Below are 23,665 nucleotides of genomic sequence, written 5' to 3'. Positions count from 1 at the left end.
TGAAAATAACGACCAAATGGCCAAACTTCAACACAACTTCTGACATGGGACCAAAATCTGATCTGCCTGGTTTTCATATTCTCAAACACACACACACACACACTGCCCCAGCTGTCCTCACACAGATGTGGCTCTACACAGTGGGATTAATATTGTGTTATGTCTACAAGTAGATGTTTTGTTCCGTTGCATTACAAACAGTGTTGGGAAGAATACAGATGGATTCAGCGTTTTCACATGAAGTTACATAATCTGATAGAATAAAAACACGATGGGATTTGCTTATTCATGTCACAAACCAGAAAGACGTTTGGAAAGATGCGATGACAACTTCCGGTGTCGTGGTAAAATGAAGACTGCAGACGTATGAGCTGTTCGGAATCGTCTCTTCTCATCTTGCCTCGTCTCTTTTAATCGCATGAACCCAGTGTGTCAGTGAGGAACATTGTTGGGCAAGTTATTTCAAAACTGTAAAGTGTTATTTATGACTTGTTATTGTCATTTCAAAGTAATTTGTTACATTTGAATATGACTTTGTTTAAAATTTGAGGCATTACACAACTATTACAGCACTTTTAATCACTTAATATTACTCGCACCAAAATAACTGTGCGAAGATGCTGGACTTTTGCGCCGTATATGGATTGAATCAGGTAAACCAATACTAAACCAGTACTAAACCAGGACTAAACCAGGACTAAACCAGGACTAAACCAGGACTAAACCAGGACTAACCAGGTCTAAACCAGGTCTAAACCAGACTAAACCAGGTCTAAACCAGGACTAAACCAGGTCTAAACCAGGACTAAACCAGGACTAACTAAACCAGGTCTAAACCAGGACTAAAACCAGGACTAAACCAACCAGGACTAAACCAGGACTAAACCAGGACTAAACCAGGTCTAAAACTAAACCAGTCTAAACCAGTCTAAACCAGGTCTAAACCAGGACTAAACCAGGACTAAACCAGGACTAAATCAGCTCTAAACCAGGACTAAACCAGGTCTAAACCAGGTCTAAACCAGGACTAAACCAGGTCTAAACCAGGTCTAAACCAGGACTAAACCAGGTCTAAACCAGGTCTAAACCAGGTCTAAACCAGGACTCAGTCTAAACCAGGTCTAAACTAAACCAGGTCTAAACCAGGAAACCAGGACTAAAACCAGGTCTAAACCAGGCTAAACAGGTCTAAACAGGTCTAAACCAGGACTAAACCAGGTCTAAACCAGGTCTAAACCAGGACTAAACCAGGTCTAAACCAGGTCTAAACCAGGTCTAAACCAGGTCTAAACCAGGACTAAACCAGGTCTAAACCAGGTCTAAACCAGGTCTAAACCAGGTCTAAACCAGCACCAAACCAGGACTAAACTAGGTCTAAACCAGGTCTAAACCAGGTCTAAACCAAGTCTAAACCAGGAACTAAACCAGGTCTAAACCAGCTCTAAACCAGATCTGAACCAGGACTAAACCAGGTCTAAACCAGGACTAAACCAGGTCTAAACCAGGTCTAAACAAGGTCTAAACCAGGACTAAACCAGGTCTAAACCATGTTTAAACCAGGTCTAAACCAGTACTAAACCAGGACTAAACCAGGTCTAAACCAGGACTAAACCAGGTATAAACTACGTCTAAACCTGGACTAAACCAGTACCAAACCAGGACTACTCTTGGACTAGGACTTTGAATCTAGTTCCACCCCTGAGAGAACCCTGAGCCTGTGGAGCAGTGTTTCCTCAAAGCACGATCGGGCGTCAGCTGCAGTTCACACCGTGGAGCGTGGAGTTCTGCGTCGGCCCTTGTGCCCGCGTAGACCGTTGAGTGACCGCGGGCAAAACGACCGCACCTCCGGGCCCGTCCCGACATTCAGAACCGTAACGATGGCGTTTCACCGCTGCTGATATCGCGGTGATTTTAGTGAATTTGTATGAAGAAAAACGAAGAACCCACCACTTCATTACTTTTATAACGCTTTACTCCCAACACTGGCGGGGAAACGATGAAAACTGAGGTGTGGTTGTAATTGTTGATTCGCCGAACGTGACTGAAAACTGGACCTTTTTCCTCATTTTTCCTAGTTTTTGTCAGACTTACTACAGTGAACAGAACACACACAAGTTGTCATCGCATGTTTCCAAACGTTTTCCTGGTTTGTGACGTAAAAATAGAGCTCATTGAACTGTTCTTCATGCTGTAAATATATGACAATATTAGTAGAGTTACTCAAAAGTACTATTCTTGCCCACACTGGTCATAAAGCCGCTTCATCATTACTGTAAACAATCTAAAAATAAACCAAAACTGCATCATATCACTTTTAAATCGTGCCTTGGTAGAGTCAATTTCTAAAAATCCAAATATTTAATCACATTTACATTCCAATAAGTAATTCAATCATGAAGTTGCCATTTTATTTTTCACTTTTAAAGACAATCAGGTAGTCTTAACGTTTATTTCGACGTGCGCAGAGCCGATTCCGGACCAAACCTCGAGGACCACGTGATACCGGGTGTGACCAAAACTTCTCCCGTCTTCCCGCTAAAAGTCCCGTGGTGCATGGAGTGTCCGTCAGTCGTGGTTTACAGGTTATGGTTAAGTCGATGTCCGCTTTAGCCCCGCCCATAATAACTCACGGACCTATCAGCTGCGTCGTCCTGTCCAGTGTGCAGTGTGTGGTGTAAGTGCAGTAACCGAGCTCTGCCACTACGAGTGACCGTGGCGCTGTTCCGTCGTAAAGTCATCGCTTCAGCACGTGTCCGGCTGCAATGGTTTTTGTAATGAGGTATAATTAAATAAAACTAGAGGAACCGTGGATACTGTCGCCGTGGGAATTGCCGCAGCCATCTTGTGACTGTAAGAAGATCAGATTCTATTAGAAAATAATCGAAGAACAGGGCGAGAAATGGCATTGATTAAAAGTGACACATATGGGAGCTTTAACTTCTTGGGTTCTTCTTAAAGACAATACAGTAAAGTTGGACAGTTCTGAAGATGGCTTGCAGCGAGCAGCCAAAACATGTCAACAAGTTAAGTACGCTTTACTGTATTGTCTTTAAAAAGAACCCAGTTAGTTAAAATATATAAGAAGATTGGTGCAGTGTCGGCAGTGATGCAGTCGCTGTATCGAACTGTTGTGGTGAAGAGGGAGCTGAGCCCAAAGGCAAAGCTCTCGATTTACTGGTCAGTCTTCGTTCCTCCCCTCACCTATGGTCATGAGCTCTGGGTAATGACCGAAAGGACGAGATCGCGGATACAAGCGGTCAAAATGAGTTTCCTTCGCAGGGTGTCTGGGCGCTCCCTTAGAGATCGGGTGAGGAGCTCAGTCACACGGGAGGAGCTCAGAGTAGAGCCGCTGCTCCTCCACGTCGAGAGGAGCAGCTGAGGTGGCTCGGGCATCTCCTGGGCGCCTCCCTCCCAGTCTCAGTCCCGGTCTCAGTCCTGGTCATGTTCCCGGTCTCAGTCTCGGTCTCAGTCCCAGTCTCAAATCACGGCCTGGTCCTGGTCTGGTCCCAGCCTCAGTCCTGGTCTGGTCCTGGTCTCAGGCCCGGTCTCAGTCCTGGTCCTGGTCCCGGACTCAGTCTTGGTCTGGTCCTGGTCTAAATCCTGGTCTCAGTCCCGGTCTGGTTCTGGTCTGGTTGGACCTGGTTCAGTCCTGGTTCAGTTCAGCATTGCAGTTTAAGTCACAGAAACGTTATCCGTTTTTTCGTTTTGGTTTTGGAGACAAATAATGAAGAAAACAGTTATTTTTTAGTTTTCTTATTTTTATTTTATTTTGAAAAACAAATGAACGAATGACACACGGATTGTGACGTTCCACCTCCAGAAAGTTACACAGTGTTGCTTTGTTCAGAAATTGTATTCATGAATATGGTTTAACATGGACGTTAGTTAAAGCACGACAAAAACGTCAAATCAACAAAGTCAGCAAAAAAAAAAAGCCAACAACAAAAGTAGAATCTTACAGTCACAAAATGGCCGCTGGATACCTTTTACTATACGTTACCATGGCGATGAATCCTCTAGTTTTTCCATACCTCACTGGTCTTTGTCTTCCAGTTTTGTGGCTTGTTAGAAGGATATACCGTGTGAATATTGTAATCGGTCTATAAAAACAAACGCGACTCCTCTTTCAAAAGTCTTAAACTGTCTGTTACTGGTAGCACAAGAAAGTACAACACATGTTACAAACGGTTCCGCAGACAAAACGGTGAAAAATTGTGAAAAATTGTTGAAATTGGAAGCTCGATGTTTTTCTGTTACCACCTGCTTTGTACTGTCCTGACTGTTTGTGTAACGCCCAGAATGTACGGAAATTTAATATATTTTTAAATAAATATTTATGCTCTGGATTTGCAGTGGAGTCCCGCTCGTGATTTCGGTCTGATTTGGGATTTTTTGTTATTTTGATTTTATTTTTTCGACGCCGCAGAAGGACGAGATGCGGGTCTGTCAGTAACCATGGAGACGACATGTGTGTGATATGAGGAGGTGTCGGCGCGTATTTGTCAGATTTAGAAACCGAGAATTTGAAGAGAAAGAAGGAAAAATGAAAAATGAATGGTATTCTGTGTTTATATAAGAATGACATTTGAAAAACTTTTGGGATCAGAATCATACTGAAGTAAAATATTCAGAAATTTCACCAAAATACGAAAATACACACATGGCAGGTCCTGGTGATTCTCTAATTTTGACTAATTTGCCCAGATAATACCTGCTGTAAATATACATTATACTTTTACACCAATCAAGAAACAATTTGTGAAGAAATTTGGAAATAAAAACGTGTTTAAAATGACAAATAAAACACATTGATGACGTCACACTGGGAAAAAATCTTTCCAAAAGTTTGTCACATTCTACACTCAAGAAACACCGACATTTTAAACATTATTTCAACAAAAAATAAAGGTGTTTTCTTGTATTTTTATTTGTTAAATTATGATTTCTGTGTACATTAGAAGAGTCTTGCCCCGGTGAAGAAGATGGTCATCAGAAAGTAAAATTTGAAACCTATAAAATTGCCAAATTGGGGAAAAAAATGTTTTTAAAATTTAAAATCTAATGAGCTTAAATCAGTGATAAAGTCATAGGTACTTTAATGTGTTGCAGTACGGCATTAAACGTGTCTATCTCCACGGAAACAAGCTGCCAGGTGAGAATCCCAGACTAAGTGAAGTTATGGGTGAGATCTGTGGAGCGGCAAACCTGCTCACAGTCAAAAAAGTGACATTTCTAAACAATTAAATGAAACAGAAAGCACACCAAAGTTCTTGTAGAGGCGCAAATGCAAGGAACAGCAACTTAAAAGTGAGAAAAATGCACAGCACACTCAGACGCCCGATGTCCCAAAGCTGTTTTTTTATTTTTAAATAACGTTTCAGCAAAAAGCCTTCGTCAGATCTTTTTTTTTTTGCTTTGGACCGCAGTTTACAAAATGGTTGCCTGCCCAGGTGCTCATACAACAAGAAAAGATATTTACATAAAAACATTCTCATCAAATACAAAAAATTGTTTGAAAACATCACAAAAAACATCTTAGGTCAAAGTCAACATTAAGTCTGTGAAGGGCGTATATCTACCCCCAGGTCTTGTCTTGTTTTGTTCTTACCATTTGAATGTCTATTTTTTTATGTGTGTCTTTATACAAGATGAAAATCCAATAAAAAGTGAATGACAAAAAAAAAAAAAAAAGGTCTGTGAAGGGCAAGAGTCTTAAGTTAGTGAATCCAGAAGTGTTCTCTTTTTGACAGGAGCATTTCCAGATTCTGACCTCTAGGGGGCACTTTTGTGTTCAGTGCCAATACATTTTAAGGAAGTAGTAGGATGGTTGAAATCTATAAAATGAGCTACCACTGTTGATAGTTCATGTTTTTACATATGATTGTGCTCCTCTGCTCTGCAATATGTGTTTTTAAAGCCCCGCTTGTTTTACCCATAGAGGTTTTACCACAGAGGCAGCTGATAAAAACATTTGAAATTGAATAAACGTAAAAAAGATGCATAATGCTCTACTGGGGAACATCTATCCATCCATTTTCTTCCACTTATCCGGGGCCGGGTCGCAGGGGGGTCTAAGCAAGGACTCCCAGACTTCCTTCACTCCAGACACTTCCTCCACCTCCTCCTCCAGGCAGACCCAAGGCGTTCCCAGGCCAGCCCAGAGACATAGTCCCTCCAGCGTGTCCTGGGTCTTCCCCCGGGGACCTCCTCCTGGTTGGACATGCCCAGAATACCACCTAAAGGAGGCATATGGAACAGATGCCCGAGCCACCTCAACTGCTCCTTTCGACGTGGAGGAGCAGCGGCTCTACTCCGAGCTCCTCCCGCTGTGACTGAGCTCCTCACCCTATCTCTAAGGGAGCGCACAGACACCCTGCGGAGGAAACTAATTTCAGCCACTTGTATCTGTGATCTCGTCCTTGCGATCACTACCCAGAGCTCATGACCAGACGTGAGGGGAGGAACGTAGATTGTCGGTAAATCGAGAGCTTTGTCTTTCAGCTCAGCTCCCTCTTCACCACAACGGTCCGATACAGCGACTACTAGAGAACAGTGTTTACATCCAACTGGTGACAGGCCCCTACCACAAAAAGACACATAGTGCATCTTTAACAAAGCTATTATCAAGAGCAGAGTTTGAGCTGCAATATACAGGAACTAACTGGAGGGACACAGTCATGTGACCAATTCACTCACTCAAAGGATGTAAGTTTGATCCCTGATTTTGGATGCAGCCAGTGTTCTTGAGCAAAACACTCCACATACTGCTCGGTTATCATTGGTATTTGCTCGGATTAATAGGAACGTCTGGTCACCTTAACTTTAAATCATAAGAAAAGATATTTCTTTCCCACAGTTTGGCCTACTGTTCATGAGTAATTTTTTGGTCCACTGCATTGTACTTGAATAATATAATTTGAAGTAACGTTATTCTTGAATAAATTTTTTAGCTACTTTACTCTGATAGTTTTACAGCAATACAGCATTAGGTAGTGAGTGTAATTTAATAATAACAATGCTTGATAATAATAACAAAAAATATGAATAACAAAATAATTAACAATAACAAAATATGAATGAATAACAATAATTAAATAATCATTAATAATAATAACGCCTGATAATAATAACAAAAATATGAATAATAACAATGACAATAACAAAATAATTAACAATGACAAAATATGAATGAATAACAATAACTAAATAATAATAATAATTAATAATAACAACGCTTGATAATAATAACAAAAATATAAATAATAACAATGACAATAACAAAAATAATTAACAATGACAAAACTATGAATGAATAACAATAACTAAATAATAATTAATAATAACAACGCTTGATAATAATATAAAAATATGAATAATAACAATGACAATAACAAAATATTAATGAATAACAATAACTAAATAATAATTATAATAATTATTAATAATAACAACGCTTGAGGGCGACAAAGGAAGTCCAACTGCAAAACCCAAAACGGTCCGAACGAACCGGCCGGCGCGTGTTTCTCTCCGGACCTGTTTGATCGCTGCACAAAGTCACAAAGTGTTCCGCCAAAATCTTCTTCAAAAATCTCCAAAATTACAGGTAAATTGACCGATTATTAAACAGTTCTTGATCCGTGCCGAAAGTCAACAGCGGCTCCACGCGTCCCTGAGGCGCAGACGTAGATGGGACGTACGCGTGCGCTTGTGGTAGTTGTAGTTCTGTCAATCATGTGCCGCACGGCTAGCTCATTAGCATTAGCCTCACAACTGTCTGAGGCTGAAGAAGCTGCTGACATTTTAAATAATATTAATCCCTCAAAAGATTTTTAACTATTTTAACTATTAAACTATATATATTCTTCATTATAATGTGTTTTGAAGTCCAAAGAGTGATAAAAAATAACTTGTACGCTGTAATTCAATATGTAAGCCAAAAGTGTGACCAGTATTCTTGTTGTTTTCATATTTATTTATATATTTTTTGTATTTAAAAACGTATTTTTTCATCACATGTCACCACTTGGTCAGATGTAAAGCTTGTGGATCTTTATTATTTTGCATAGGTTAACTGACAGAACAACAGAACACTGAACTTGTTATTTGATAATTTCATACTTCTTAATTTTTCTTTTCATTCATATTGTCTTATAAATCACTATTATTATTGATCAGCTTTATTAAATTTGTGAATGATAATATGACATAAGCAGATTAAAGAAGAGAACTAAAAAGAGAAAGAAAAGAACTGTGCCAAAAAAGATATAAAATTAAATGTATTTAATAAGAAAGTAGTTGACTTTTATAACTTAAACCTTTTCAAACATTGAGATTACATGTAAAGCCATCTGTTTTTTATTTATTTTTATTTTCATTGTCTAAATATTTACATTTATTTAAGATTGAATATAGAATAGGGCAGGGGTGTCAAACTCAAATTCACAGAGGCTAAAATTAAAGTTGTGGGACTAAACATTTACTGAAATATTTCAACAACATCTGCATGTTTTCTCTTCGAGATATATACTGTTAAACCTTTTCTTATTAAAATAAATGTTTAATAATAGTTTTTGCTTGAACGCTGACTCCAGAACAAGCAAAATATAAAATTATAACAAAGTTTTGAATAAATAATGTCTCTATAGTCTATCTGTAGCTGGCGGACCAGCTCTAATACATATTTGATATGATCTCGCGGGTCAAATATAATTATATGGCCCCCGGGCCTGAGTTTGACATGTCTGGCATAGGGTGACCAGACGTCTCTATTTACAGTCCCTTGTCCCAGCAGAAAAAATATCCCAGGTGTCTCTATTTTTGACAAAATTCATACTTGACTTGACAACAGTCAAAAGAGGCATAAATTGTCATTTGTTTAAGTAAAATACTGAAAAACTGCTTAAAAATAACCAAAACACAAGGAAAATGTGACTATGCTGACTCACGTGTTACACATAAATGGGCCAAGTGCGGAACAATTTTCCTTAATTACTCACTCGATTCGCAATTTTATTATTACCAACCACCACAAACCAGAAGTGTCCCAGTTTTTGATTGTACAAATCCGGTCACTCTTAATATAGCAGAGAACAGTCTGAACAGTATTATGAAATAATTGACATTTAAAAATGTACTATAAATAATATGAACGTTCATTTCTTTGTGGCAGAACAGGCACCAATTTCTCAGAATGTCCCAATATTATTTTCCAGTTCATATAAATGTGACTAGGTGTGTGCAAAAATATTGAAATATTGATATATCGTATTGTTTAATGTGATGATACAGTATCGATATTGTGGGCTGCTGTATCGATATATCACCAAGAGTATTTTTAGATAAATTTAACAAAATTATTTTCTTACAGAGCTACAGTTTTGTTGCTTGTTCAGAGAAAGGAAACTCATTTATGCGACACATTTGCCATTTTCACTGTTTTGATGATTAAAATGTTTGTGTTTCATATGAACTTTGCACAAGAAGTGGTTTAACAAAGACTTTTAGTATCACAGCCATGATTTAGGCTTTAATTTTTTATTGAACCATATCAAATCAACTTAAAATACATCATATCGAACTGAAAGTCCACTGTATTGAGGTATGTATCGTATCAGCAGCTTCTTAGTGATACCCAGCCCTAATTATGACCTGAATAATCCAGATTGTGCATTCACCAAACCCCCTTGTCTCCTGCTCAGCTGTGGAGGCCATGCCCAAACTGCAGGGCTTCGAGTTCTGGAGTAAGACGCTGAAGGAGGCGCGCTTCGTGGTGGCTCCCATGGTGGACCAGAGCGAGCTGGCCTGGCGTCTGCTGAGCCGGAGGCACGGGGCACAGCTCTGCTACACGCCCATGTTCCACGCCCAGGTGTTTGTGCGCGACGCCAACTACAGGAGGGAGAACCTGTACAACGAAGTGTGCACGGAGGACCGGCCCCTCATCACACAGGTCAGAGGAACAGAGGGGTGGGCAAAATGGATAGAAATGAAATATGTTTAAAACTTTTACTGATAACAAGGCCTGTTCATATACTAAGAATGAGAAAAAACACTTATCTTCTATCTGCAGGTTTAGACCCCTGATTGTAGTTACTCTTTTAAACATCTCATATTTTCAGTGGTATTCTTGACTGTTATTGTGTGCTGCAGTTCTGTGCCAACGACCCGGAGGTGTTTGTCCAGGCGGCTCTGCTGGCTCAGGACTACTGCGACGCCATCGACCTCAACCTGGGCTGTCCTCAGATGATCGCCAAGAGAGGTACCACCATCTGCATGCGCCTAGTACTGTGCGCTCTGTGGTAGAATACTGTAAAGAACATCAGGTCACCTCTCTCTCTTGTGTCTCATGGGGTGCTGTTCAAACCTCATCTGAACTTTTACCACCAATAACTTTTGCAAACTGAGGTATTTTTATTTAGACCACATCATTAGCCTTATAGGATAATTGCCTAAGTCACGTTTACAGGTTTTCAGTCAATGATATCTACACATGCAGCAGAGTCCAGACAGCAGAACCTCACCTGAGAGTGCGAGAGGGAGCGTAAAGGTGAACAGGTCATCGAGGCAGGAGGGCGCAAAGCCATAAAAACATCCATCCATCCATGTTCTTCCGCTTATCCGGGGTCGGGTCACGGGAGCAGCAGTCTAAGCAGGGACTCCCAGATTTCCTTCACCCCAGACACGTCTTCCAGCTCCTCCGGGTGGACCCTGAGGCGTTCCCAAGCCAGCCGAGAGACATAGTCCCTCCAGCGTGTCCTGGGTCTTCCTCGAGGCCTCCTCCCGGTGGGACATGCCCGGAACACCTCCCAAGGGAGGCGTCCAGGAGGCATCCGGAGCAGATGCCTGAGCCACCTCAACTGGCTCCTCTCGACGTGTAGGAGCAGCGGCTCTACTCCGAGCTCCACCCGTGTGACTGAGCTCCTCACCCTATCTCTAAGGGAGCGCCCAGACACCCTGCGGAGGAAACTCATTTCGAGCGCTTGAATCTGCGATCTCATCCATTCGATCATTACCCAGAGCTCATGACCAGAGGTGAGAGTAGGAACAAAGACTGACCGGTAAATCGAGATCTTCACCTTTGGGCTCAGCTCCCTCTTCACCACAACGGTCCGATACAGCGACCGCATCACTGCCAACGCTGCACCGATCCACCTGTCAATCTCACACTCCGTCCTCCCCTCACTCGTGAACAAGACCCCGAGATACTTGAACTCCTCCACTTGAGGCAGGGACTCTCCACCCACCCGGAGAGGACAAGACGCCTTTTTCCGGTCGAGAACCATGGCCTCGGATTTAGAAGAACCCGCCATAAAAACACTTAAAAGTAAATAAAACAATTTTAAAACTGATTCTAAAACACACTGGAAGCCGATGGAGAGAGGCTAAAATAGGTGAGACTCTTGTGTTTCCGGGTTCCAGTTAAAAGTCAAGTCGAGTTTTGGACCCACATCAAATGGCAAAGTGAATCTCTTAGCAAAATATTCAGAATTATTCCTGAATCAAATGCCATGACCAAGCTATTCTGTAACAAATGTACATGATTTGGTTCGTAAACAAGTTTTGAGTTAAAACATAATGCTGCTTAACTGCTTTCACCACCTGTGCACTGTAAAAATGCTCTTTGATTTTTATATTTTTATTCCATTACAGGTCACTATGGAGTTTTCCTGCAGGATGAGTGGGAGCTGCTGGAGAAAATGGGTGAGTAGAAACATAAAATAAACTTTATGAACATTTGTCAAAGCTCATATGAACTTACTCTTTGTGGTCTCCAGTGAAGTTGGCCCACGAGAAGCTGTCTGTGCCCGTCACGTGTAAGATCCGAGTGTTCGAGGACATGGAGAAGACGGTCCGGTACGCGCAGATGCTGGAGAAGGCCGGATGTCAGGTATTCCGCTGCTTCGATGTCACAGCAACCAACTTGGACTTTTCTGACTTAAATTAGACAAAATCACCTTGGAAAAAACATTCTTATTGTGATTGGGACATCCTTTCTCCATAGATCTGACCCGTAACTTGGCCTAGTGGCGTCACTTGTTTGTCACCGTAGTTAAATGCCTTACTGTGGAACATTTTAGGAAAGCAATAACAATCCTGTATAGAATTAATTCATGAAAAACTTCCTGGATGTCTCAGAATTTGATAATGAATATTGCTGAGACAAACGGGGGGTGGACTTTTTACTCAGAGCTTTTTACTTTTCAACATAAAGTAAAAATACATGTTGAGTGTTTCTGTCATGTGTAATGTTCGTGTGTCGTTGTTTCAGCTGCTGACGGTGCACGGCAGAACCAAAGACCAGAAAGGAGCTCACACGGGGATCGCCAGCTGGGAGCACATCAAGGCCGTGCGGTGAGACACGTTTACATGCTCATGTTTACAACGAGGTATAAAAGTACTTCATTAATGCAGTGGTCTCATTTATGTTATATACTTTTTTGAGGTAAACACAAAATGTACGCTTTAAAAAAGTCTGGTGCCCCAAATTTAAGTACCATATTTTCCGGGCTATAGCGCGCGCTTTTAAGCCCCACAATCCAGAGCGCCCCATACACGAATCCACTCAGGTGTCCCAGTACGACTTCAGTAAACTACAAAGCCGCACCACCCGCAGAACACGCAAACACACACGGAGCAGACAGCGACCGCACAGCGAAAAACACCCACAGACACACTCATCACTCCACGCCGACGAGGAACGGAACGGAGGAACGAACCGAAAAAGCGAGCGCAACGGGCCACTTCTAGACACGACTGAACAACTGAGTCACTGCGAACACGCCGACAATCCAGCGGTCCCAGACAGCACCCTCCCTACACGCCACAACTGAACAAAGCCCAGAGTCACCGTGGACGCCACAAACAAAGTCCCACTGACCCATCACACTGTTGTGTTTCGTTTAAAGTCCGGTGCGGTTTATTTGTGAAAAAAGTTAAAAAATAGACCATTTAATGACAGTGCGCCTTATAATCCAGAGCGCCTAATAGCCCGGGAAATACAGTACCATAATTTCCGGACTATTGAGCGCACCTTAATATATGCCGCTTCAACTACATTTTAAAAGAAAAACATGTGTACCATATTTTTCGGACTATAAGTCGCTCCGGAGTATAAGCCGCACCAGCCAAATAATGTGTAATCAAGAAGAAAAAAAACATACACTCTTTGGGAGAAACTTGTCAATGAAGTCCAGGCTTTGTCGATCCATGCAGTGACTTCCAGGAAAATTGCATGGTGCACCCTCCCGGTGTCACAAGTTTCTCACTCACTCCAGACTTTCTTTCGTCTGCTTGATTACTGTTTCCGGCTGAATATTTCACGACTTGCAGCAGGACAGCGTTTTTTTTTGCAGGAGACATGCGCAGTAGGGCATGAAGTGGCGGTGGTACAGGAGGAACAGGAGCAGCCTATACTGACACACAAGCTTTGAACGCCCTCTCGCGGTTGTCAGTGTGAAAATTTTAATATACAAGCCGCACTGGAGTATAAGTCGCAGGAAACACCCAAACCATGAAAAAAGTGCAACTTATAGTCTGAAAAATATGGTACATACTGTGTAAAGCCACAGGTGTCCATGTTGTAACTGGAGATATTTACACAGAAAGATTTTTCATTAGAATTTTTAATTAAATACCAGTGCATCCTTTTTCTGAGCAGTGCCTGTAACACGGCAGTAAAATCAACTGCATTACGACAGAATTATCAGACTACGGCACTTGACGCTCTACTGCGCATGTCTCCTGCAAAAAGAGTCGCTGTCCTAGGAGTCTGTATCATGTCAGTGTCTCGTAGGATTTCAGCAGATTTCAGACTCTCAGGGGGCGGGGATAGGTGTTTCAATCAGGTATGAGTGGATGTCCAGCTACTGAAGTTTGAGACGTTTCTTCTCGTCTTTTACGCACTCACCTGCATTTAACACATACACACATTGAGGCGTATCCCACTCACAAATTTTTGTTGAGCATCATAACTCATTTTATCACACGGTAACTGCACAGACAGCGGCGCTTTCTGCACTCAGGCTGCGCACGTATCCACTCTGTTGATAAACAAATAACCTGTCCATATATTTCGCTGAATCGTTGTTTAAGCCGCAGGGTTCAAAGTCCAGAAATGACGGTTCTAGTTCCAGTCGTAATTTCCTAAACACCAGGTGTGTCTCTGTTACAGGCAGGCCGTGAAGATCCCAGTGTTTGCCAACGGGAACATCCAGCACATGAGCGACGTGGAGCGCTGCATCCAGGAGACGGGGGTACAGGGGGTCATGAGCGCAGGTGCGGCCCTGTCACTTCACCTGTCCCTTCTGCAGGGCTGGAGCGGCAGGATTCTCATATGTACTTGTGTTTTTGTCCGTCAGAGGGGAACCTGCACAACCCGGCGCTGTTCGAGGGCCGCAGTCCCCCCGTGTGGGAGATGGCGGAGGAGTACCTGCAGGTGGTCAGGGAGCACCCGCCCTGCACCCTGTCCTTCATCAGAGCACACCTCTTCAAGCTCTGGCACCACACGTATGTACCACGCTTCTATACTAATGCACTTTTACTGTATTAGAGTGTAGCTGATGGGTGTTTTCTATGTGTGTGTTATGTTGTTCTGTTTACTAAAGACAATAAGAGAGCTTTGAGACATTTACACACATCCAGGTTCGAAAACAAATCAAATCTATGCTCTAAATCAGCTCTCCAATCTTATTTTGGCACAGCACATTACTTACTTACTTTAGCCTGTAGACATTGAGTTTAGTTTGGGTTTAAAATAATGTTCATATGATTATAACCCATGAATTTTACACCGATGTGCTTTGTCTTGTTCCACACTTTGGGATGTGTGATGCGTTTGGTGTGTGTGTGTGTGTGTGTGTGTTTGTGTGTGTGCGCAGGCTTCAGATCCACCAGGACCTGAGGGAGGAGCTGGCCAAAGTGAAAACTGTGGAGGGACTGTCTGAAGTCAGTCACCAGCTCAAACTCAGGTGTCAGGTGAGACTCAGGGCCTGTTTACAGGAAAACGCTTGCGGGTAAAAATTACAAATTATTGTCTCGGAAGTGCCTTTCATTTAGACGGTGACGACGTTTTTGGAGCTTAAAAATGCAAAAATCTGAAACCAGTTTCCAGAGTGGAAAAGCTGAATACACTCCGGCATAGCGTTTCCGTCTACGCAGCCCAAGACGTAAAACTCTGGTCAGATCTACTCACGTCACGTACACGTTTATCTCACATACATACAGTATTTACCCTGCGTTTGAATATCCTTTCCAAATTAGTTTTAGACTTGTGACACTTGTGATGTGCCCCTTTTCCTGGGACGGCGCGACTTGGACTGCGGTGGTGGAAATAGTCGACCGAGCAAGGATTCCGAGTTAGAAGCCAAGATGGCTCTGCCCACTGTGACGTATAAATATGAAGTGTTTTCATTGGCCCAATGAGATTCATTTGGTCTTCCGATATTCTATGTTATTAGGTTCTTAGGTTTTTCAGACCTAGAGTGTTATTTCATACCTGACAGTTTCGACTGCTCACTAGCGTCTTCCTCAGAGTCACGTGATGTTGCTGTGACGTGTCTGGTCTGTTTAACCTGTTTAAATCAGCTGATCAGACACGTCACAGCAACATCACGTGACTCTGAGGAAGACGCTAGTGAGCAGTCGAAACTGTCAGGTATGAAATAACACTCTAGGTCTGAAAAAAAAAGAACCTAATAACATAAGTGTTTTCATTATATTTAGACACTTTGGAGGTTTAAATGATAATTTCAGTCACTCTTATTACTGCAGTACTTTACCTCACCTATATCACTGCCTATGAGTTTGATAGTCGGTGTTGTGGTGAGGCTACATGCTGCTCACTTCAAGCTCGGACGTGACATCAAATCCGAGGTCCAAGTGGGCGTTGGAAGATAATCGAACACAGGGACAGAAACAAACATGTTGGATGGCATGCATACCCATTGAAATCCAAAAACTTTTACATCACCGTATGCACGCAGACTTCTTCTCGAAAAACGCTCGTCTAAATGCGGAATGAAAAGTGAAGACGCGATGCCACTTTTGCATCTTCTGTTCAGATCATCATCAGATAAACTTAGACTCAGATCAGGGTGATATCAGCTCTGTCCTCTGTTGTGGAGCTTTGTCCAATCAGCTTTAATGATTCATCTACACGTACTGCCTTTTAGTCTGTCTTATATCTGCCTTATAGAGTTTGTACATTGTATTTGTATGTTACCTGCCTGAGGACTATGCATTCGAGTGAGGTTTGTGGCTCTGATCCAGCAGATGACACAGACACAGATGGTTACAGAAGCTCATAATGTGCTGTCTCTGCTTGTGTTTTCCCTGCTGGCTTAAACCCTTCGTCCCCATTCGTCACTGTAGTCTTCACCGTCTAACTTGCTGTGACAGGAAGGGCTTGTGTGTTGATGTGACTGCTGCTGTGTCCTCAGGAGGAGATCTCGCGCTGCGCCGGGGCAGAGGAGAAGGACAGCGGTCTGCCTTTCCCGCACTGGATCTGTCAGCCCTACGTCCGGCCACCGTGAGTCTACCGTCTCTTTAAATCAGTCCTTCTCATAGCAGGGGGTGGTGCGATGCCAGGGGGCGCATGTGACCTCAGGGAACATGTTTTTTTTACCGTACTAGAATAAAGTGTAATTGCACATCCACTACACAGGGTTCCCACGGTCATGGAAATTCTGGAAAAGTCATGTAGATTGAAAACTATTATGATTATTTCCGAACGTATCCGCCTTTTGTTTAAAAGCCCCTAACCCTAAAAAACTATAATCCCAAACCATAAGGTGAGTGGAAAGGGTTAACATTTTATATTTTGCCCTAAAAGTCTGATCAATTCTACACATGTAGGTGCTGTAAAGTCGTGGAAAATTCACTTTAGGTCATGAAAAACTCATGGAAAAATTTGGAAATTTTGTCAGTGAAAAAAAGTCAGAACCTTGACAAAAGAGGCTTTGCACCATCACGTGTCCCCCATGGCTACGCCGCCATGACACCGGGCACACTATGTCATTGACTTCAGCAGCATCGGAGAAACATGGGCAGGTTTTGTTGTGTATTTGGTTGTTCTACATGCTCTGAACGGGATAAAACGATTCGTTTCTTCACTGTTCCTCTGGAAATGACTCATCATGGAGCTCAAACAAGGAAATTATCGAAAAAAAGGCGGGAATTATGTCTCGAGAACATAAACCGCGAAGAGATTTCCTATGGTACCATCAAGACACACTCATGCCACTTTCATCAAGGTATTTGCTATTTAAATTGTTTCATAGTTTATTTAATGAGAGAAGCACATTTACTGAACTAAAATTTAAAAAGAAAACATTTGCAGTGTGAGTGGCAGTAGAAACTGTATCTTCCAGCGCACATATAAACATGTCACTCGTCGTAGGACCCATGTTTTCTTTATTGTCTTGTTTATCCACAACTATGTCTTCTAGAATTAATCGCTTTTTGTGAGCGGATCTTTCTAATGTTCGCGAGGATCTTTTCATGGCCGATTCTTTCGAGGTTCGGCTCACAGACTCTTCGACTCGTGCCCCATGTTGATCATAGCGTTCGTTGAATCGTAAACTAGTGTGGGTTTTCCTGGATAAATTAATGAAATTTTAGTTCAGTAAATGTGCTTCTTTCATTAAATAAGCTATGAAACAATTTAAATAGCAAATACCTTGATGAAACTTCGGGTGTCTTGATGGTACCATTGGAAATCTCTTTGCGGTTTATGTTCTTTAGCCATAATCTTTTTTCGATAATTCCCTTGTTTGAGCTCCTGATGAGTAATTTTCAGAGGAACAGTGAAGAAACGAATCGTTTTATCCCTTTCAGAGCGTCTAGAACAACCAAATACAAAACAAAACCTGCCCATGTTTCTCCAATGCCTACTGAAGTCAAGGGCATAGCGTGCCCGGTGTCATGGGGGACACGTGACGGTGCAAAGCCTCTATAGTTGACAATATAGTGTCAGGTTTTTTGCACCAAGTACACGCACAAACAACACAGAGAAGGAGATATGAAGTGCAGTGAACAAACCCTCAAGAGACTCCATGGAAAAATATTTAACAGGGATGTAAAGAAAGGTGGAGAAAGACAGCGATAATGAAACAAACGTCAGTCTTCCGAAAGGTAAGATGAGGAGAAATGACGAAGCAAATATAGCACTCGGCTTCAGTTTGACTACGGTGGGAAACTGAACGACCGATGTGACTAAAAATGTCACTTAAAGACATTACACCCCAATCACGCTGATAAACCGCTTGAGTTTTCTCAGCAAAAACGTGCCGAATATTGCCAAGACTCATCCCACTTTGTGAATACAAATGAAACTATTTATAGACACGACAGAGAGTGGAGGGGTGCAAAATGTTTTCTTCTTCTTATGGGGGGCGTGGAATTTAGAAGCTCCGGTTTAAAATTATCATCTCACGTGTCCAAAGCTCACACCCAGTCTCTCAAACTCCCCTCCCCCAGGCCCAAGGACCCGGTTGTGAACGGAGACAGCCAGCCCTCGGAGGTGAAAAAGCCCGTCGGCAAAAAGAGGGCGCTGGAGGACGACCCGAACTCCAACCCTGACGGACTGTCCAAGAACAAGCAGAAGAAGCGGTCCAGGAACCCCCACAAAAACTTCTGCCCCGAACAAAAACGTCAGTGTCACTTTAATGTTACCTCCACGTCTCACGGTTACTGTGTTTGCACTGATGTGTGTCTCTATGTCTCCACAGCAAAGTACGTCAAGTGTGAGCAGTGTGGAAACCCAAAGGTGTGAATGACAGACATGGATGTGTGTAATTTTTAAGCTGAAATATCTGTATAATAATCTTTTCTTTGTGCAGGGAAACAAATGTGTGTTCAACCTGTGTCGCGGCTGCTGTAAGAAGAAAGCCTTTAAAGAAGTGGCAGACTGTCCGAGTGAGTTACTCCAAAGTCTGTGTTAAATTTAAGAGAAAACTGTTGAGAGAGAGTCTGTGCCCCTAAAAACACTGATTTTAGTCAATTTAATCCTAAAAGCTCTCAGCTCTCACCTTCTACATAGGGCTGCTCGATTATAGAAAAAAACATCCATCCATTTTCTTTTGCTTATCTGGGGCCGGGTCGCAGGGGCAGCAGTCTAAGCAGGGATTCCCAGACTTCCTTCATCCCAGACACTTCCTCCAGCTCCTCCAGGGGGACCCCAAGACGTTCCCAGGCCAGCCCAGAGACATTGTTCCCTCTAGCTTGTCCTGGGTCTTCCCGGGGCCTCCTCCCAGTGGGACATTTGCCCGGAACACTTCTGAGTGGCTGGCACCTTAGGAGACACCAGAACAGATGCCCAAGCCTCAACTGTTACTCTCAACGTGAAAGGAAAGCAACGGTTCAACCCGAGCATTTCCATCCCGTGTGACTGAGCTCCATGGAAACACCTACATCTCTAAGGGACGCGTCACTCTACGCTACACACTGTGGAGCAAACCTACATTCAGTTGCTTGTAAAAATGAACGTAATCGACGAAATTCTTAATGATCAATTAATCGACTAATCATGCCCATCCCTAACCGTAGGTGAGGGGAGGAACGTAGATAAATCGAGAGCTTTGCCTTTCACCACAACGGTTCGACACAGCGACCGCATCACTGCTCCATCCTCCCCTCACTCGTGATCAAGACCCAGAGACATTTAAAGTCCTACACTTGAGGCAGGGACTCTCCACCCATCGCAATCAAAATTCCATTAACTACACAGCCTTACTTCTACACAAAACACTACGTTTAGCCCTTTAACTAAAAAAGTGTGGACACCAGGTTTACAAGCAGAGAAGAGACAATTCCCGAGATAAAAAATAGTTTTGAAAGTGGTGAAAAATATCTGTACAGCTCCAAATGTTCACTGTGTTCATCATTACATTCTACCATTCTCATCTCTGTAATTTTCCCTGTAACTCCAGAATAACTGTGGTATCATTTTGTGTTCAGGTCACGGGCTGAAGTTCAAGACCAAAGCAGATAAACGCAAACAGGAGGAGGAGGAGGAAGAAGAGGAGGAGAAGAAGGACGAGGAAGGAGACGAGGAGAGGAGCCAGAGGAGGACAGAACAGGAGAGGAATACAGCGCCTCCCTCAGTCCAGATCTCACCTCCGCACCTGCTCTCAAACGGACAGACAAACCTATGAACTCTGCACTGCAACAAAAAAATAATCTACAGGGGTTAAAATGACCATTGGTACTCATTCATTCATCTGAAAAAGTTGTCCACATCCTGCTTTAGATCATTCTGAACCAAGAGTCTTAATCATCATAAAACCAGGATTAGATCTGGTTAACACTAAATCCAGGCTCAGATTCTTCATGGTCCAGCTCCAGATCAGACGGCGTAAGTTTTCAGAATCATTCAGAGTTTTAATAAGAGCTCAGACTCCTTTACCTTGGGAGTCTGAAGTGAGCGCGGCCTTTTTTCTTAATAAAAGAATCGTTCCGGTGTGAACTCGTGGTCTCTGTGCAGATTCCCAACACTGGAGTCACAGCTGGACCGAGCGAGTCTGAGCGAAAGAAAAAAATAAAAGAGGAGTCGGACAGATCTTAACTGTGTCTAAAACAGCACTTAAACAAGTCTTAAAAGCAAAGGTGTGAAGACTCCGGTCCCACCTGAATAAGTCCAGGTAGCATCAGTCACACCGGCTCTGTAAAATCATTCAGTTCATTGGTTTTGATTTGAAAACTTTTTATTTTACGAAACAATTTTTGAACAAAGCAAGCACTTCTGCCTGAAACAGTCTTAAACACAGTCTCATTTCGCAGGCCAGTAATTTTGGCAATTCTTGATGAAATAACCTCAAATGTTCACAGAATGTCTAGAAACAGATCAGTATTATATATTTAAAGTTTTATTTTTGTTCTGTTTTCAGGTTGAGTCCCAAAGAAAAGTCATTTTGTGTCTTGGAATCTGCTGCACACACTCACCCACTTCGTTTCACTTCGTACAAACCGTCTGACCTCACAGCCTTAGATTTCGACGGTAGGCGGGTACTTTTTATCTTTTAACCAATCGCTGCTATTTGGTCGTGATAGATGTAATGCGCCACTAATAGGGATGGGCATTCGATGATGATTACCGATTGATTTTCGATTAATCATTAACGTTTTTATATAATAAGTATCATCATTATTATTACTATTAATAATCTGCTTAAATAAACTCAACTTTACAACATATAAACCTAAACACTCTAGAGCCACATCAGCCCGTTTGACATTATAATGTGTTAAATGCAGCTTTGCGCAAGTCTCACAGAAACAAAACTTAAAACCACATGGCTAATTTGCATAAACTAAGTGAAGAAAAAAAACGCTCTTGTGCGCTGTTGCAATTCAGCTTCTGTCGGACTAAAGGACACGACTCAGTGGAATATGAGTGTTCTTTCTGTGACAGAGGGGTGTTCTGCTGATGGTGAGTCTGTTCTGTGTGTCGCGATGTTTTCAAAGATCGTACGTGTGCAGGTTCAGCGCAGCTCCTTATGTTGCAGTAACCAGGATAGTGTGTTTACATGCACCATGATGAAACCGGGATACACATGTGCATGTAAACGAACTCACTGAGAGGTACAGTGTCTCCAAGGAGGTGCCAGAGCCTCGTCTCTACGCCCAAAAACCTACATTCGGTTTGTCAATTAGAAATGAACGTACCCGACGAAATTCTTAATGATCAGTTCTTGAGTAGTCGACTAATCATGCCCATCCCTAACTGGTATATTAAGCTTTTCCCAAATCCCGAAGGAAGAAGGGCAATAACGTCTTTCCCCTTGATAAAATTCACCAAACATTCTCTTTATTCCGGCTTTAAATCCTCGATCTCGGGAATCGTTGACAACACAGAATATATCACTTTTCGCTGATTGGCTGGAGCCCGAACTCACACTTCCAGAGTTTTTGTAAACCGTCTAGTGTATTCTGATTCCTGACCCAGTCGCTGGAGAGAAATGAAATTGAGCGGAGGCACTAGGTGGCGCCAGCCTGGCTAAGACTGTACAGCCTTCAGTGCAAAACGTGGAAAAACTTCACCAGCTGGCAAACAAATGTTAACTTCATACCAAAAATTTAAAGAAGAAGGTGATTATGTAGGGCTAAAGGATCTGGTACGTCAAACCGTCATTCGAGGAATCTGGGTTTCCAAACTTGTTTCTCCTTACCGATTTCTTGGGGCTTCGCAAGAGTTTTCCACAAACTTGCTCGACCTTCTCTTTTGATGTTGATGTTGGTCTACCAGATCCTCTAGCCCTGCATAAACAGCCAAACTCTTTACATTTTTGGTATCAAGTCCAGTTTTATTTGCCAGTTGGTGAAGTTTTTCAAAATTTTGCGTTGAAGCTGCACAGTCTTGGGTGAGTGTGTACGAGCAGATTCCAAGACACAAAATTACTTCTCTTTGGGAGTGAACGGCTCAACCTGAAAACAGAACAAAAATAAAACATTAAATATAAACTCTTGGTCTGTTTCTGTACATTAGGTGAAAATATGAGGTTATTTCAACAAGAATTGCCAAAATTATCGGCCTGCGAAATTATGTCAAATTTTTTTTGGACACCCTGTATTTTTAATCACTTAGAACGGTCCAGTCCTCTTCACAAAACTCTAAATCAGCTAAGGTCCAGCACTTTTAGATTCAGAATTCAAGTCATTTTAACCTGTGTGGATATGACGTCTTTTTCTCAGTGTTCTTCCTGGTCATGTGACAAAACGACTCACCACATCTGCTGCTACACAACTCCTCCAAACCTGTTAGATTTGACGTGGAGTTTTACCACTGCTCGGGATAACTTTTGTGTTTTTATTTTTATTTTTTTATTTGGGAGACCTTTTGTTTTTTGCCAAAGTCAATCAGGAACCTCTTTAAAGTCCTACACATGTACAGTTTATTTATTTTTAGTGGACTATGGCTTTATTTGAAAACGGACTGTGCCTTCTTGTAAAATACTGCCTTTAAAACGGTACACGTGAATTAAAGATGTACTTTTCAACCATGGGATCATAAAAATACAAATCTGATGTCTGTTTTTATTATTTATTTATATTTAGATATGCTCCTACTTACTCAAAACTCCACTGATAACTATGAGTACAATATGTATTCATTTTCAAATGCACAAAATAACAAAATGGTTGCTTAAAGGTTAAAATATTTCAGAAACACCAAAAAAATCGGAATCTATGACAGTGGTGGTCTAATCTAGAACAAGACCTGTGCTAGAAATGCTTTGTCTTTTGAGTATAAAATATTTGGTAACCCATATTAAAGCCACAATATGTAACTTATTAGTCAAAAAATAGATTAATGTCATGGCATTTTTTGTTTTTTTAAATTGTGGTTATGTTTATTTACTGTAAGTGGGATTGCATTTCCACAAACCTGACTCTTATTTAGCTTGAGAGAGGATTTTTCCTGCTTGTTTCCATGGAAATTTAGTTTCTTTGGCTATACTCTTCCACAGTTTGGCCCAAAACCTCCAAAATTCTCCATGAAGAATTTTCCAAAGTATGGTTTTAACGTTCTGTTTTCATGGAATCATGCAGGTGATGTGCCACTGCCAGCACCAGAAAGTTACTTACTGTGCATTTAATTAAAGCTAATAAACTACTAAATTAAGTAGTTACAGTATTAAATTGTTACAAAGCCTGAATCATTATTATATGATAT

At 41.9% G+C, this 23,665-nt stretch overlaps 1 protein-coding gene across 1 annotated transcript; it reads left to right on the top strand.

The window, feature by feature from the left end:
- Positions 1-7,506: 7,506 nt before the first annotated feature.
- Positions 7,507-23,011, top strand: dus1l (dihydrouridine synthase 1-like (S. cerevisiae)). The gene is made up of 14 exons (XM_020927392.2): positions 7,507-7,603; positions 9,699-9,946; positions 10,147-10,255; positions 11,647-11,697; positions 11,772-11,884; positions 12,266-12,348; positions 14,168-14,271; positions 14,355-14,502; positions 14,874-14,970; positions 16,434-16,522; positions 18,472-18,644; positions 18,723-18,760; positions 18,834-18,909; positions 19,951-23,011. Exons 2-14 carry the CDS (start codon positions 9,710-9,712, stop codon positions 20,145-20,147), a joined length of 1,515 nt encoding a protein of 504 aa, XP_020783051.2. The 5' UTR covers positions 7,507-7,603; positions 9,699-9,709; the 3' UTR covers positions 20,148-23,011.
- Positions 23,012-23,665: the final 654 nt, after the last annotated feature.

The sequence above is a fragment of the Boleophthalmus pectinirostris genome, unplaced genomic scaffold (genome assembly GCF_026225935.1).
Source record: "Boleophthalmus pectinirostris isolate CB_2022bp ecotype Guang Dong unplaced genomic scaffold, ASM2622593v1 HiC_scaffold_17, whole genome shotgun sequence".
Lineage (NCBI taxonomy): Eukaryota > Metazoa > Chordata > Actinopteri > Gobiiformes > Gobiidae > Boleophthalmus > Boleophthalmus pectinirostris.
Note: the sequence above shows the minus strand (reverse complement) of the source record. Positions and strands in the feature narration are given on the sequence as shown.